This window comes from Amblyomma mixtum, chromosome 7 (genome assembly GCF_055824585.1).
Source record: "Amblyomma mixtum isolate Tamu chromosome 7, ASM5582458v1, whole genome shotgun sequence".
Lineage (NCBI taxonomy): Eukaryota > Metazoa > Arthropoda > Arachnida > Ixodida > Ixodidae > Amblyomma > Amblyomma mixtum.
In genome coordinates, this window is record NC_143018.1 from 93850302 (window position 1) to 93867315 (window position 17014).

Consider the following 17014-nt stretch of genomic DNA (forward strand, 5'->3'; position numbering starts at 1 on the left):
GCCTCTAGAATTCCGCCTCTACGGAAAATCGACCACCGCGGCTGAGATCGAACAGCCTCTTCCTATTACAAGGCCATTAGCTATTGGTACAGGCCTACTCCAGTTTCTCCTCAGCGTTCCCTTAGCTTGTTTTTTGTGGCTTTCACGGGGATTAACGTCCTAAAGTAAGTCAGGATATGAGGGACGCCGTAGTTTCGGGGTTCACATAATTTCGACGACCAGGCGTTCTTAACGAGCGTTACATCTCGCAGTACACGTGCCTCCAGCATTTCGCCTCCATCGAAACGCGACCGCCGAGGCCGGGAATGAACTCGCGTCTTTCGGGTCAGCAGCGGAGCACCATAACTGAGCCACCGCAGCGGCCGGTCCTTTAACATCCATGTTCAAAAAAGCAGAGACAGCCGATGAATAACCGAAGTGTAAACTGCCCCGCACTCCAGACAAAAAAAAAAAAAAGCTCTCACGGCTACCCTGAAAGCGATATTCTATTCCGTGGTCGAAGCACGCCAAGCAGACCGATAGACTGAAGCCCCTCACTTTCAAGTATTTCATTTAACAGATCGCTCTGGCGGTAAGCGATTGCGCGTGCAAGACAAGCGAGTTAACAACATGCTTTCTCGCTACAAGCTCAAGCGGGCCCTCACTTGGGTGTGCATTGTCGGACACGAGGTTGAGCTTCGGTCGGATCTATTACATGCATACAGCTCATCTCTCGTTTCACAGGTGGTCTCTCTAAGAACGCATTGCTAATGTGCGAACGTATACCTGATTGAAGTGCGAATAATATATTCGCTCCCTGGATGAGCACAGCACGAGTTCGATGAATGGCACATGGACGATGTAGACACCGAACGACAGCTTGCTCAGCGGCACAAAAATGTTGCTGGAGAGGAACCTTCCGAAAAAGCCTGCAAAAAAAAAATTAACCCGCAAACACTGTATTTCAAAACTGAAAAAAAAAACAACAAAAAAACATGCCAATGAAAAAATATAATATGGAAAGTTGAGGTGGGTGATCGAGCCCTCCTCACCATCTAACCTTAGTTTAGCTTTAGCATCTGTTGCATTATGCGGAGTTCAAGCAGTCTTACCTCCTCTGCCCGTGGAACAGGCAAGCGTGATCCAGGCTAGGGCGATACACCACAGAAAGCGGTCGGAAAAAGCAGCCAGCAGAGTCCCAGTTACCGAAGTAGGACGCGAGCCCTTGTACCAGGAGAGCTTCATCAAGATGCAGCACAACATACTGCTCGCAGTGACACACCAGCAGCCTAGCTGCACGGCCTGAAAGAAAGATGCGAAACCAGGTGTGCGTTACAACGAGTGCACGTCCCAGATAAACTACGGTTTGAGTATGCTACGTCTGTGTTCTGAAGGAATTATCAGCGCCGAACTGATTAGGGAAATAGCGTACAAGGGGATGGAATCTGGAGATAATCCCTTTAGTATTAGCATAATCATATTAAAGTTCCCTAATGCGGTATCCTTTAGAAAAACGGTCATAGGCATGTGCTTAGTGCGGCACCGTCATTTTCTTTTTATAGTAAGAGACGATGACGCCAGAACAATTTTTCTTACTTTCTTGTGTAGATAGCAAAGCGATAGTTTGCAGAATGAGGTAGACCGTACCATCCACCGCTACATTCTGCCGCTTGTCGAGGCAGTCAATGACTACCATGGAAAAAACCGGAAATCTAGAAAACGGACTCGCCTGTAAATCAGCACGGCAGGTCGGTGAAAGGTTACAATACTGTCAGAACAGAAAGTATCCTGATTTCCATGCGACTGGGCGCTTCTTGGTTGGAAAAGTAAATTGAGCAGGATTAAATGACGGATAATGTGGCAGAAGGCTACGTTAAATACAGAGTTAAACATTTTTGTTTTATACGCTGGTAAAATAAATGTAGTTATTGCTTATTCCTCATTGCTAAATGCAGGTTTGGCGTCATATCAACATTGGTGTCTACGATGCGCGCCCCTAGGAAAGGCTGCGGTTTATTACTTCAACCGTAAACTTTTTAAGCACTTTGTAATTTCAGCGCATCAATAGTTTTTCTTTTGTGTTTCTCCTTCAAAATGTCCAAAAATTTCATTATCAAGTATATATACTGAGTTTCAGTTGCGCTACCAATGAAAATTGTTGCGTTTATAGGGGACACGCCTGTTTATAACAAAGATAGCACGCTCCGTAGCTAGGATGTCATACACTGGAGACTCACAAATGGACACAACTAAATTTTCTCTACCATTAAACAGCTGGCGCCAAAAAAATTAAGCATCGATACATTTCGCTGAACTAAATTAAACCAAAAACTAAATAAACTGAATACTTTGCTTAACTTTATGTATCTTCGTTAATCTTCGTGATTTTGCTGCCTGCGTTAAATAGGAGGTTAAATTTAGAAAGGGAGAGACTTTAATAAATAATGGAGGGGTTAAACTTACGGTGATCCATTTCATTGATGCGGAGGAAATGTGAAAGCATGTGCTTTTTCAAATCCAGTTCAGCAGCAATGAGTATCACATCACAGACTCTCATTACATCCAAGTCTTTCACTATATCCATAACATAAGAGTAGCGCAAAACAAAGGACGACGGACAAAAGGGGAGAGCACACTCACCCACAACACAGGCGCTAACTTCCGACCGACCAAGAAAGTCAAAACCAACCAAGTGAACGGAGCCTGAGCAAAAGTAGCGCATGCGCTGACCTCAGGTTCTCAGGTTCCGTTCACTTGGTTGCTTTTGGCTTTCTTGGTCGGTCGGAAGTTAGCGCCTGTGTTGTGGGTGTGTGTTCTCTGCCCTTTTGTCCATCGTCCTGGTTTTGCGCTACTCTTATGTTATGGATCGGTACCGACTTGCCCCCATATCCACCCTGGTTTCAGTATATGAGAGTTTTTTGTTATACCTGAATCTTTTGTCTCTTCCACCTCTCCTGTACGAGAGAAAAACGGGAAATTTCCCGCTATTTAGCCACCTGCCAGTTGTGGCTGGTGGCTCTTCTCATAATTAACCCCAGGAAAGACGGCTTTCTCGCTAGCCAGGCACTTAGTCGTAATGTGAATCCAGCGCGCAAGCATTTCGTTTTTCGCTTCTGACCAGTTTTTGATGCATTGCGCACAGGTAGAAGATGAAGACGGCGACGTGCAGAGCAGAGCGCGAAAGACTGATGTTCTGCTGCGGCGATAGTTCAGGTGGCGCGCCAGACTCGCATTGCGGCGATGATGCAGTCTCCTAATGCGGTGGCCCGCAGAGCGGATCCGATTGCTCCGCCACGGGTTTGAAATCCACTCGCGGTGGCAGTGTTTCATTCTAGTTTATTTGTGCTCCGAGGTTTCACCCCAAGAAAAGATGGTTTTTTCGCTAGCGCGGCACTTAGGGCAAGCGAACTAAAATAGTTATCTACGCTAGCAACATTATGGTTGTATGGAGTTCATCCGCCGCTCACGTTAAGCTCAGGCAGCGGAGTACATTAGACACTTAGTGCAAGAGAACTAAAATGGTTATCTACGCTAGCAACATCATGGTTATATGGAGTTCATCGGCCCACAACTTACATTAAGCTGAGGCAGCAGAGTACATTAGGCACTTAGTGCAAGCGAACTGAAATGGTTATCTAAGCTAGCAACATCATGGTTATATGGAGTTCATCGGCTCGAGGCTTACATTGAGCTCAGGCAGCAGAGTACATTACATATTCACCGAAGATAGAACCAAGCGTATGTCGTCTTCGGAAGAATTTTGCTCTTCCGCAGCGGTGCGCTAACAGACTTTCAAGGAAAGTCCCCTTTCTAGCTCATCAGAAACAAAAAAAAAGTTCTTCACAATACCGCAGCAGTAGAAAGTTGCCAGAGCTAAGCGTGCCGGCTGAGCGCATCAATCACAATTTTAAAATAGTCATAACAGACTCATTACGTCACAGGAGGTCTCGAGCAGTCGCTCAACATAGGACCTTCAGTTGAATGCAATCTATTTAAGTGCATTTTACTGAATGAGAAAACATGAAAAAAATTTACGGAAAGCATACTTCATGAATTGCGCTGGAATGCTAAAACTGTATAACTGAGACAAATTATTCACATTTCAACTCCACATCATGGATTTCTCGGCCAGTCGATTTCGCACCTTTATTGTTAAGGAGTCGCACCAAGATAGGGATTGCCAGAAATTTACAAGAAGTTTGCAGCTGTGGCAGTGTGCACTGCAGTGACAGATAGTTGGCGGAATAGCGACTAGAAATTGTGAGACAAGTGGCACCGATTCCGTGCTGTAGAAATTTAAATAGGTATATAGTGGCGCGATCCGCTGCAGCGAGGCGCCACAGCCCGTGTAGTTGAAACGCGCCGAAGGCGCCAGATGGCGCCATGTGCCCGTCAGCTGCGTGCACGCCTGCCGCGTCTGGACCACTCAGGGCGTACAGAGTGATGCCCGCGGAAACGGATCATGGTTTGCGGTAACGGAGTGTTGATCATGCTACGCTGTATGACACCTTTACCATACCGTGTACCGTGTTACCGTTACAGGTACCGGAGTACCGGGAGCCCGCGCGTAGCCAGTGCGCATGCGCAAATCCCCTTGACGGCACCAGATGGCGCCAGGTACCCAGGAGCTGCGTGTGCGTCTCCAGCATCGGGACCAATCAGCGCACGTTCACCGGTGGTGGACGGGCTCGCGACACTCCCGTAATGGTAACACGGTACACGGTACGCTAAAGGTGTCTAATGTGAAACGGTAGCGGTACAGCTGAAGAGCAGCGCGGAAGGCGCGCGAGCAGACAAGCAGCACACGCACTACCCTGTCTCCGATTCCTGTCCGTGACCTAGGGCGACCGGCTCACCCGGAGAGGATTCCTGGACGACTACAGCACGCCTCTTCCCATTTTCTTCTAGCCGGCAACTATCTCCCTCCACTCAGCCCTTTCGGGCTCAATCGGCACCCTTTCACTCTACGTAAGGGATGTAACGTACACGACGCTCTTCTCCTTATCTTCCCTCTCCAGCGGCTACCGGTATACGCACCTACACCGCCTCGCTATCTTACGCGCCTGTCGCTGTCGTTCATGGTTCTGCTAAGCCGCAATCCTCCGGTGTGCATTCGGACATCGCCTCACGCCTCAACATTGGGAAGAGTGCCAATGACAAATGCATATATTAAAGGGCGAGCCGATTTTAAAGCTATAGACCTTATGCAAAATTGCTGCCATCTATCGGAGAAAAGAAGAACCAGCGGAAATCCGCCATGTTGGAGGATGGCTGAAGCTCGTTCCGCCTCTGCTCTCTGGATTTAGGCGAGCCCTGCGTTAGCTTCCTTACTGCTGTGCTGGCTCGAAAATCTTATTTCCTGTCACTTGAGCCTGTAAACATGACTTAATGGTCAGTCGACCGGTTTCTGCTGCCGAAGTTTCCAAGCGACTTCACAGACACTTACTACGCGTCCAAAACACTGTCCGAACGCCACCGGGTACGGAGATAGAAGTTTTTCACGGAGTCCTACGTCAGTTTGCCGGCGCTGAACACCAAGAAATGTACGAAGCAAGTGTAATTTTCGTTTACGGCTAAAAATGTGCGCATTTCAGTCTAGTTTGAGTCAGTTTTTATTTGATTGCATACTTTTTGCGAACGGGCATGCCGCTTGAATTGCTGCTGTTGTGGTAGCGTTTTCTGTGTGTTGCGTCGACGCCGAAAGCGAACGATAGTAAATTTCACGCTCATGTTGGCAGTGTCGAAAAAAGTGGCCTGTCAACATGCGACGCTTTTCATTTTCCTTGAAAAGTTCATACAGCATTTGTTTGTTTGCCCTAGTGCTCTAGCGCCCAGAGCACCTAGTTTGCACTAGTGCCCTAGCAAGAAAAAGAAAACACATTATTTTTATTCCCGGGCACATAGTCCCCTAGGTCCTCGTACGACCCCACTACACAACTGTTTACCATTCTTGGACTATCGCCGTTAAAAACACGTAGCCCGTGAATGCAGCAGTGTCTATGGCTTTACCACGACGAGCAAGCCGTTGTGCACTGAGATTTTTGGAGGATTCTACATGCGTTATGCATTCCCGCTACTAGTTGGAACTATGGTACCGCTTAAGCGGCTTCCCTTACGGTCCTTTCTTTTTTTTTTACACAAAACAAGGTTTCGTGGAAACCGGTCGGTTAAGTAAAATAGCTACATGCAATCAAGCCGTCGCTCCACAAAATAGGCACCTTTCCCTGGTCTAACAGAAACGATTGATTGACTAGCAGTGCACAAACGTTCCGTGCCACGGGCACTTGACCCTTGCTGGTGTTTCCATCGAAACAAATATTCGCACTAAAAACTAACGCGTGAAATCGCTGCGGCGGATAACGATAGGAGCGACGGTTCTCACAAAGCGCGACCCGTACCACTGAACAGCTGATCACGATTACTCTCTTGCGAGGCCGATAATCGCAGCACTTCAGGGCAATCGCAGGAGAAAAACTACTTTTGTGTGATATTTTCTTCGTGCCTACAAAGCTTATTTCTAATTTCATTTGCTACATGGCGATAACGAAATGTGTTTCGCGACGTCTCGACATGTAGCGACGGTACTGCAACAGTTGTGTCGCCGATGTCGGGGATCGCAGTTCAAAAATAGAAATGCGCTCAAATCAAGCCCTCTGGCCTTTTTTTCCCCTGGGCGTCTTTGTGACCCTTCTGCGTATAGCAAGGCACTAAGCAATATGTGGGCATACTGAGGACGGTGAAACTCGAGCGCGCGCGACGAGCGTGTACCAGTACGTGCTGTGAATCAGGCGGCTATCCTCCAACATGGTGGATCGCGCGCGGCGACCGCTATATGGCAGTGCATTTCGCATAAGGTCTATAGCTTCGCGGTTCCTGTTGTGCAGAAAATCTTAGTCAACCGTGGTGAGCGAAAAATTCGGTTTTATAGAGAAGGTGTCTACATCACACGAGAAGCGGTGGATTTCAAAAAATGATCAAAAACAACAGAACTGGTGATTAGAATATCGAAACCTGACTCAAATGGAATTAGGACACGTTAGAATATAAAGTAAATCATTTTCCTCCGAAAGAAAAGTGAGGCAATTTGTCGGGAATCGAACCCCTGACCCTAAGGTTTAGAGAAAGACGCGCTACGCATAGGTTTCCCAGGCGTGCTTGTACAGCTTGATTAAATCGAGGCTTTATATGTATGTCATGTCGTCTTTCACATAAAATGGAAACGTGTCCGTGTCTGCGTAGGCAAGCGGAGCCGCTGCCGGGGCCCTTTAACGTACGCTATTGAGCCATACGCTAGAAAGACGGCGCTAAACTATCCCCCGAATGTTTAGTCGATGGTTTTCCTCCATTTTCTGTCAGTCCGTGCCTTGATTCTTCCGTTACAACGCTACTACTGTCCGGAGAAAAATGTGAGATTATAGCATTGGAAGTATAATTCTTGGAGATGTAATGTTGACGTCAGGTACCTCTAACAACTCTAACAAATTAGCTCCCTCCTGCTTGCGTCACAAAGCTGCTGTCTAGCGTGTGCTTATAAGATGGTTTGCTGCTTTTGCTCGCGCAAACCTTGGGGATCCTGAGCTCCCTGAAGTTGTCCATTAAGAGGAACGTGATGCAGCCTCCGAAGTAGCACAAGCCGTGGTAGAAAGGCCGTTCGTAGTATTGATTGACGGTCTTCAATGTCCCTCTGTAAGACAGAAAAGAACGCGTACAACTGCGTAAGTAAAACACAAAATGTCACTTTTCGTTCAGCTTCTGAATGCTCCACAGGTTTCCTATATAGTAACTTTTTCACGTGCGGCGCTTATGAACTTGAGCAAAGTCGCAGTTTGGGCTAGTTGATGACGCATGATTTTTTTTTTAAGGTTTGACGTCCGAAAACGACTCAGGCAATGAGGGACGCCGTATGAAATTCTCCGGAAATTTCGACCACCTGGGGTTCTTTAACGTGCACCGACATCGCACAGTTCTCGGGCCTCTGGAATTTCGCCTCCATCGAAATTCGGCCGCCGCGGCCGGGATCGAATCCGAGTCTTTCGGGGCAGCAGCCGAGCGCCATAACCACTGAGCCACCGCTGCGGGTTGGTAACGCATGATTCTAAAGGGAAGCTTAGTTCGGCAAAAAGAGTTCCAAACAGGGACACAGCACGAGTACGTATCACCACGTAAGGTTTGGTTTATTGGGGTTTAACGTCCCAAAGCGACTGAGGCTATGAGAGATGCCGTAGTAAAGGGCTCCGGAAATTTCGACCACCTGGGGTTCTTTAACGTGCACCGACATCGCACAGTTCTCGGGCCTCTGGAATTTCGCCTCCATCGAAATTCGGCCGCCGCGGCCGGGATCGAATCCGAGTCTTTCGGGGCAGCAGCCGAGCGCCGTAACCACTGAGCCACCGCTGCGGGTTGGTAACGCATGATTCTAAAGGGAAGCTTAGTTCGGCAAAAAGAGTTCCAAACAGGGACACAGCACGAGTACGTATCACCACGTAAGGTTTGGTTTATTGGGGTTTAACGTCCCAAAGCGACTGAGGCTATGAGAGACGCCGTAGTAAAGGGCTCCGGAAATTTCGACCACCTGGGGTTCTTTAACGTGCACTGACATCGCACAGCACACGGGCCTCTAGAATTTCGCCTTCAAGAAATTCAGCCGCCGCGGCCGGGATCGAACCCGCGTCTTTCGGGACAGCAGCCGAGCACCGTAACCGCTGAGCCACCGCGGCGGCCGAGAGTAGAGTAAGCATGAAATGTTTACGGGCCTAACACAGGCTCCATTGCTCGGCTTAAGCAGCTGTGACGGTGTTGTCATTGAAATCCAGGACGATGCAGAAGCGTACGCGGACACGACGAGACGCAGGCCTGACAAGAATGTATATGCAGCGCGTTCGAATACTCCGCGAGCGTGTGTACATCTGTCTGCAAGAGGGGGAAATGGCTTGAAGAAGGCCAAGCGGCCGGTCTTTTACATGCGTGAGTGTGGGACCGCAGCGCCATCCTTGGGGAGGGAGCGAAAGTTATACGCCGAAAGCCCTTCTCGCCCTCTTTCTCTAAGCGGCCTTCTCTCAAAGCCCCTAACATATCACGTGTGACAACGAAGTGTATTGTGGCATGTATGTGCTTTTTCCACGCGTTATTAGAAATCGGAAATTATAATTCCGTGCATTATAAAATGCACAGCTTGACTGATATCTTGATAAACATTGAGAAGACACTGGCAGCAGTTATTTTTTGCGACTCGTTTGGAGAGCGACCGGCGCTTGTATGCCGGTCTCGTAGGAGGGCTTAGAGAGTCTCGTTGAATCTCGTTAAGTCTCGTACGGTGGCCGGATGTTCTCGTTTGAGAGCCCGGATGAGTGGAATTCAGTGCCCGGATGAGTGGATTTCAGTGCCCGGATGACGGCTCTCGGTCTCGGCGTGACGTCACCACAATGCCGACAACGGGAGCTAAAAGCATTTCATGCTTAAAACAATTCTCTTCTTGCATGGATCGAAGCTTACCTATGTGGCCGATCCCAATGCGTCAGAATAGATCACGTGTGTTCTGCTCCTGCGCCTGTCAAGTCCGGTATACCGCAGGGATCTGTTCTCGGGCCCTTATTCTTTTTAATGTTTATTAATGACATAGTTCATAATCAACCCGTTAAAATCAAACTATACGCCGATGACTGCATTATCTATCACGAAATTCACAACTCCAGTGATCAGGCTCTACTTAATAGTGCCTTAGCAAGGATTGCAACCTGGTTCTCAGATTGGCAGATGTCAATAAACACGAAACAATCTGTTGCGATGACCGTAAAACGCAAAAGGCAACCACTAAATTTCTCATATTCCATAGGCAGCAGCACTCTCGCAGTAGTAAACAACTATAAATACCTAGGCATAACCATAACATCGGATCTAAGGTGGAATGAACATTTATCGGATATTTTGAAGAGGGCCATGCGGAAATTAGGTTATTTAAGAAGAACTCTGCGACAATGTAAAAACGAAGTTAAACTAATAGCGTACGAAACCTTAGTTCGACCAGTACTAGAATATGGATCAATTGTTTGTGACCCGCACACTCGTGGCAACATAGACAAGCTCGAATCTGTACAAAAGAAAGCAGCTAGGTTTATATACCGATCATATAGCTGGCGTACTTCCGCGAGTACTCTAGTAAAAAAGGCCGGTTTAGACAATTCACAAAAACGGCGTCAGTACGATCAATTAAATACGTGCACTTGCTATTTCATGACAAACTAGGTATCCGAAAAGACGATTACATAGAGCCTGTACACCGACAAACCACCCGATCGCATCATAGCAAAAAACTTCACAGCAAACATCATAGCAAAGATTATTCCTGTCACACTCAAACCTTCGCTAACTCTTTTTTTTCCGAAAACTGTCCGTGAGCGGAACCGGCTCCCGGCCAGCATTGTAGAATGCCCTACTACTGAAGCATTTATGAATGCTGTCAAATTGTAACTGATGATTGCTTGCGATTGCTTTGTGTTTCTGCACGCAACATTGCATTATCTATTTTTGCTCGTGAGTGCATCTCATATGTTGTGAAAGCAGCTTGTTGTGCCTTGATTTGTTTTGCGCATGTCACTTATGTTTTTTTTCTTCTCCCGCTCCTGCTTACAGCCTCACCTAGAGGCTAGCAGTACTGTGTAAATAAATAAATAAATGTGGCACTCACTCTGGTGTTGCCCCGGGAGTGATGATGAATGGATCGATGTCAGGATCACTCGCCAGTGTCCACACAACCACCGCGTAACTCAGCAGAGACAGCAGGACGAACACTGCCACGGCCACTGCCTTTCGACTGTACAAAAGTAATTCGTGGTTTATGAGTTCCAGGATTGAAAACATGGAGAGTCTACCCGCTGCTGAATCAAGAAAAAAAAAGACTACTGTTTAAAGCATTCGAGCACATTGATTTTTTTTTACATTTCGAACGCTTCTTATCTCTTATTGTTAAATAACAATCACTGATTTTGAACTCGCTCAATATTAGGCATGCTGCTGGGGTTTGGCCTATTAGAAAGATAATATCTGGTCATATTTCAGGCTGCCTAGATTCTTTTGTCACAAGAATACACGCTTTTTACTCTAAATCTCCCGCCTTTTCTGATTTTCCTGTATTTGTTTATTGCCTCATTAAAGGGTGACGCACCTCTCTTCCTGAGCAACGAAACCCTTAAAGAAATATAAAGAAATAAAGAAACGAAACCCTTAAAGAAAAGAAGAGCCTGTCCTTTTTCAAGCCTGTCTTGAAATTGAAAAAGGACAGGCTCTGTCCGAGCACTAAATGTTCTCCTAAATGAAGCGTCTCTCAATTTCGCATATATATATATATATATATATATATATATATATATATACATATATATATATATATATATATATACATATATATATATATATATATAATCAATTATCTTAAAGCGATAACACATTCAGTAATACTACTCTCCATTAATCAGCACCATAAAGTAAATAGGTATTTAAAAAAAATCCCCTGTATTCGCTTGGTTTCTTTGGCTGTTGGCTTCTCTCATATGTATAACGAGCCCCTCATTCCCCTTCCCTTGTCTGCTAAATTGCTTAACAAGGGCCTCGGTTCTGGCAGCCTTGATTAGCAAGCACAAGAGCGTACTCACACAGCTTCCACCCTCGCCGTTCTATGACGTTCCACGTCACACCAGCGGTAACTCAGGACGAACTACGTCCACCGCTTATGAACGTGGGTGGCGCTGATGAACACTCTCCATGTTAAATCAGTTGTAAACGTAAATACCGCCGAAAGCAGATTTGACAGCCACCGCCGTAGCTCAGTTGATAGAGCACCGGCCGCATAATTCAGAGGTCGTGGGTTCGGTTCCCACCGGCGGCACGTGGTTGTTTTTTCTTCTGCTTTTCTAATCAATTATCTTGAGACGATAACACATTCAGTAATATTCTCCATCGATGAACGCCACAAAGTAAATAAGTACTTAAAAAAATCCCCTCTATTCCCTTGGTTTCTGTGGCTGTTGACTTCTCTCTCATATATATATATATATATATATATATATATATATATATATATATATATATATATATATATGTTTCGAGAGCATGAAGTAATAGACTGCTTACAGGAGTATATAGCGAAGTATGTTTCCTTTAACGAAGCGTATACTTCGCTATATATATATAACGAAGGAAACGGAGAAAGAACGAGAAGAATGAGATCCAGAATAGGAAAACACCGAAGGAAAAGGAAGCAAGAAAGTGAAAGGAAGAAAGAAAGAGCAAAAGAAAGAAGGAAAGAAAGAACCGAACATACACTGCACAGCGCACCGCACTTCAGTTAACTTCGACTAGCTTCACTGCGTGCCCTGGGCATTTAGGGAAGAAGCGAAAGTGAAATATTTAATCGCGTTAATCAATCGCTTGTTCTTTTTGGTGCAGGATAAAATTTTCGCGTAACATCGCTCTTGTAGCCAAACTCGCGTGTTCGGGTTCAGATCTTCACAGAATAATCGCGTTGTTTCATTGCAGCGAGCAGTGCTGTGGTGATGTCTCCGATGTATGCGGCAACGCTGATAATTTTGCTGTTAATATTTTGCAGCTGAAAACAAAGCAATTGAAATAACACATTTCTCCATACCTTCTTTTTCTGCAAATGGAATGTCGATCTGCTTTCCATGTAAACATTGTCTCGATGTGGAATATTATATCAGATCCTCAGAGAGTTAAATTTACTGCACCGAGTAATCTAATATTAATTTAGAGGCACGTTACGGTAGCAAATAATCAGGCCTCACGGTTCGTAGTCTGTTACCTAGTTTGCTCATTAGATGGCAAGAACTAGTTAATGTGAAACTCTTCTCAAATTATCCTTTAAAGAAATTTATTATTTTGTGTACCGCCTTCATTTCGTGTTTTAAATAGTGCTTTCTCAAACGCGGTACAGCTTAAGAGATATCATTTGGCGCATTTTAAGAAACACATGCGCGAATTAAAAAGACAAGCACCTTCTCCCTTGCTTACCAAGGGCGAAATGATGAAAGATGGAATAGTATGCCCTGATATACGTGGCTTAATGTGCCAAAACGATACGGACTATGAGAAACGCCATACTGGAGAGCTGTGAAATAATTTAGACCACCTGCAGGTCAGTAACGTACACTGAAATCGCACAGTGAATTGGCACTCGTAGTTTCGCCTCCATCAAAACGCGGCCGCCACGGTCAATACGCAAGCCACGCCCTCGGGACCAGCATCTGAGAGCTCTAACCACTCAGCCACCTCTGCGGGTTCAAATGGTGAAGGAATATCGGCTGCTCATACCACCACCGCACGCAGTTTTCAGGCAAGGTAATAATCGTAAGTAAATACATGTCATACGGCACGACTGCAGTCAACTGGAGAATCTCGCCGAAGGACGAGAAATTTTCGCATAGGAAAACAGCTATTATTCAAGAACAATTGTGCACAATCGTTCGGAGAGTAAGTCGGGCCTAAAATTGATTTTGATCTGAAAAATCGCAATCTACTTGTTTGGGTAAGCCTCTGATGCAAACCGCAGTTTAAGACTAGCTTCTTAATCGCAAGGACTCAAGACAAATGCACATTTTGATGTAACTCGCTTTCACTAAATTTCCCAGTATACTTTATTTGGAGCGTCGTTCGGAAATGTTGTTTACATCTTTGTTCCTGGACCTTTATATAAAACAAAGCTCACCTTTTAAGAAGCAGCAAAGTAGGAAGAGCGAATACAAATAGTTGGAAGTCTGCAGACAGGAACCACGTGTGACCAAGCAGTACCTGTTGTAGACAGAAAACTGCATTTTATAGTTTGTCACACTTCACGAAGTCAATAGCATGCCCAAAAATGAGGACAAAACGTTACACTCGGGAGCATAATAAGATAGGTCTTGTCCTTTCACACGTTCCATCCTCAGAATACACATGCCAGCTGCAGACGCTACATACGTGGAGGCCATTCTCTCTATGAGGCGAAATGTAAACGCTCTATTTTGAAAAAGAGAGACCCGAATGCACAAAACTCTTCAGCAGACGCTTGGGCGAGTTGGTAATCCATTAGTCTAGACCGCGCATAAACGTCGGATACGTGGGAAGAACACAAACACGTGGCTCTGACTTTCAACTGAAGCTTTATTGCTTCAGCTGGCGTTAACAGTGAGGTAATTAAAGTTATTGGACGAAAGATAATGGCGCCGCTGGTGCAACATTCAGCAGTCGTTAGCATATATCTTTTCATGTGATTGTCTTCATGTTTTCTTTGGTTGGTTGTGCCGATGTATATAGTTTCACGGCCCAAGCATTAAAGCTTCAGTTTAAAGTACAGCGCTAATCTGTGTTCTTCCTACGTCTCCGTCTTTACTGCGCTGTCTACACTCCAAATGCACAGATTCCTACAAACACAATTTTCTTCACTACAAATGCAAAATATACAGATTTGCTCAGACGCTGCGCAGTGTTTTACACGAAGTGTTTTGAATTGTGTGCGTTGGCTCTGCCTTTCCCAGAATAGGGATAAATTACCAATTAGCCCGACAGATTACTGTGGTACTTTTAGCGGTAGTCGTAACGCTTTGGCTTTGATGGAGGCTTACCCCCGTTTCCATGCTGTAGAAATTTTTTGTCTGTAGGAGCAAGTGCATCCAGTGCTCTGACATTTCTTCCTGAAATCCTGTGAAGAACGCCTTGCTGTCTGGCCCGGTGACGAACAGTGGGAGGACGTAAAAGCACATGAGGATGAAGAACAGGGGAATGCATGTTCTGGAAAAACAAAATACAAGCGGGCTTAAAAAAAATTGCCGATGATTACATTATTTCCTAATGCAAAATTTGAGCGCAGCTCATCAGCTGTTCCAGCTTTTCGATAGACTGAGGAAAGAATGCGAGCAAGACGTGTATGTACAATTACTGACAGCTTTTTATTTTTCAGACGTATTCCTTCTTCAAGAAACACTCTACTAACAGTAAAGTTAAACTTGAGAGAGATTACAATACAAAGGAATTATTGCACTTAAAGTGCACTAGCACAAGAGAGAGAGGCAAACAAACAAAACACAATCTGTTCACTGAAGCTTAAACGACGGCTCGGGTGGTCAACATCCTTCTTATATAGGCTCGCTCCACGTCTGTCCTTCGCGCCAAGACAGGCATACACATACACACACTGTCGCCTGTGCGGTCTCCTTCTCGCTCTGGGCGCGCGTCGTCATTGGTCAAAGGCCGGGAGTGGCTTCAAGGACAATCAATAACTTTCTGTCGTGGCGCCGCCGCCGTCACGCGAGTGAAGAGGTTGAGGGCATCTCTTAGCGTATGCAAGGCTACTAAGTCTCCGTCAACCACGTAGAAACGACTAGGACAGTCTAGAACAATCGACGGCAATCCCCCCGCGCGCTGCGTCGGCGAGCGGTGGGAGATGGGGCAGCCCCACACAAAAGGCTAGCCGCTCTCCAGCAGTTCCTTCTCTCCCGTTTTACGACGTGCGCCGGCGAGAGCCGTCTGCGCGCCGCTGTTTTTTTTTTTCTTACAAAGGAGGGGAGGACGTTGCGCTTTTACCCTCTCCTGGATACAACGGAAAAAGGCGATGGCGACGCCGCGAAACGCAGAAACGGGTGACTAAGAGCTGCGCTCTACAAAACAAGTAAGCCTTGCTACACGGCTGTTTCGAACGCCTTCCAACCGAATGTCATTCTTGAGTAAAACACGTTTTTGGGCAAGTTGGTAACAATCTTGATTCATATTGCAGCGAAGAAGCACAAACACAAGTAGAAGGAACACGCAAAAAACACGGACGAACGCTGCACTCACAACTGGTTTACTGCGAAAAGATTTCGAGCTTAAAATGGCTCACGCATCTGCGCACTACAGAAAGAAAACCATAACAAACACGTGCCAAGAAATAACATCTTATCATAATGCCGCAAAAAGGTTGTATTCCGAAGCGTACAAAAAAACGGATGCATCACTAATGCAGCAATCTGCTTTTTCCTTTATGCGAAAGGCCTCCAGGAGTTCACGCGCCGTTTTATACTTGCTTCTGCCTAGAATTCGAACACTATCGAAACGTGGCGAACATGTCACGCATGACTGGCAGTGCCTAACCAAGTGCACATTCTCTTTGTTCTTTAAATTCCTTTGGTGCTCCCCGAGCCGGTCGTTAATACATCGCCCCGTTTGACCGATGTACACTTTCCCACATGAAAGTGGCAGCTCGTACACCACCTCAGAAGCGCACCTACTACTACTGCAAAACAAAGGATAGCCGACTTCTGCAAGGATGTTGGGAATGAAACTTTGTGTACGCGAGTCACTAAGTCTAAAGGTAATGCTTTGAATGTTTTCTTTAGTGCTAAGACGCACAAACCCGGGGTCCCTTTCCGCACTATTGTAAGTGAAAAAGGCTCTTGGCAGTTACATGTTAGCCAATTTCTGCAAAAATCTTTGAAACAACTTACTGTTCACGATCCGTTCCTTGTCAAAAATTCTGGAGATGTAGTTAATTTTCTCCAGACCGACCGCAACATCGGCTTTGCTTTCTGTATCGATGTAGAGGATCTGTTTTATTCTATACCTCACCAAGAGTTGTTCGCTTCTTTGAGACAATGTATTGACAAGAGTGGTGTTGTCCCTTTCCAAAATTCGGCTGGCATGTCTGTTGACAATTTTTTGACTCTTTTAGAATTTTACCTTAAAGGTACGTTTATCGCTTTTAACAATCACCTCTATTTACAGACGAAAGGCATTTGCATTGGATCTTGCGTTGCACCCATTTTAAGTGACATTTTTTTAGCCAGCATTGACCAGGTTTTAAGCACTGTTTTTAACTCGGACGAGGTCATCAAAGTGTACCGATATGTTGATGATTTTTTAATTTTTTTGGACAAGCAGAGCCCTTTACACTACTGCGCTATTGTTAACAAGATTTTAGATGCTTTTAGGAAGCATGGAAAGGGACTAACATTTACTTTTGAGACACCGGATAACGACGAACTTCAGTTTCTAGATATTCGAGTGAAGTTGG

At 45.7% G+C, this 17014-nt stretch overlaps 1 protein-coding gene across 1 annotated transcript in view; it reads right to left on the bottom strand.

Moving 5' to 3' along the window:
• Window positions 1–1077: 1077 nt before the first annotated feature.
• Window positions 1078–17014, bottom strand: part of LOC149336879 (nose resistant to fluoxetine protein 6-like) — a 55800-nt gene continuing 39863 nt past the window's right edge. Inside the window, exons 9-14 of the mRNA XM_089554262.1 lie at window positions 14592–14757; window positions 14104–14109; window positions 13697–13779; window positions 10664–10789; window positions 7543–7663; window positions 1078–1281 (exon numbers count right to left, since the gene is read on the bottom strand). Coding sequence (XP_089410388.1) covers window positions 1078–1281; window positions 7543–7663; window positions 10664–10789; window positions 13697–13779; window positions 14104–14109; window positions 14592–14757 — 706 coding nt within the window. The remainder of the gene's footprint in view (window positions 1282–7542; window positions 7664–10663; window positions 10790–13696; window positions 13780–14103; window positions 14110–14591; window positions 14758–17014) is intronic.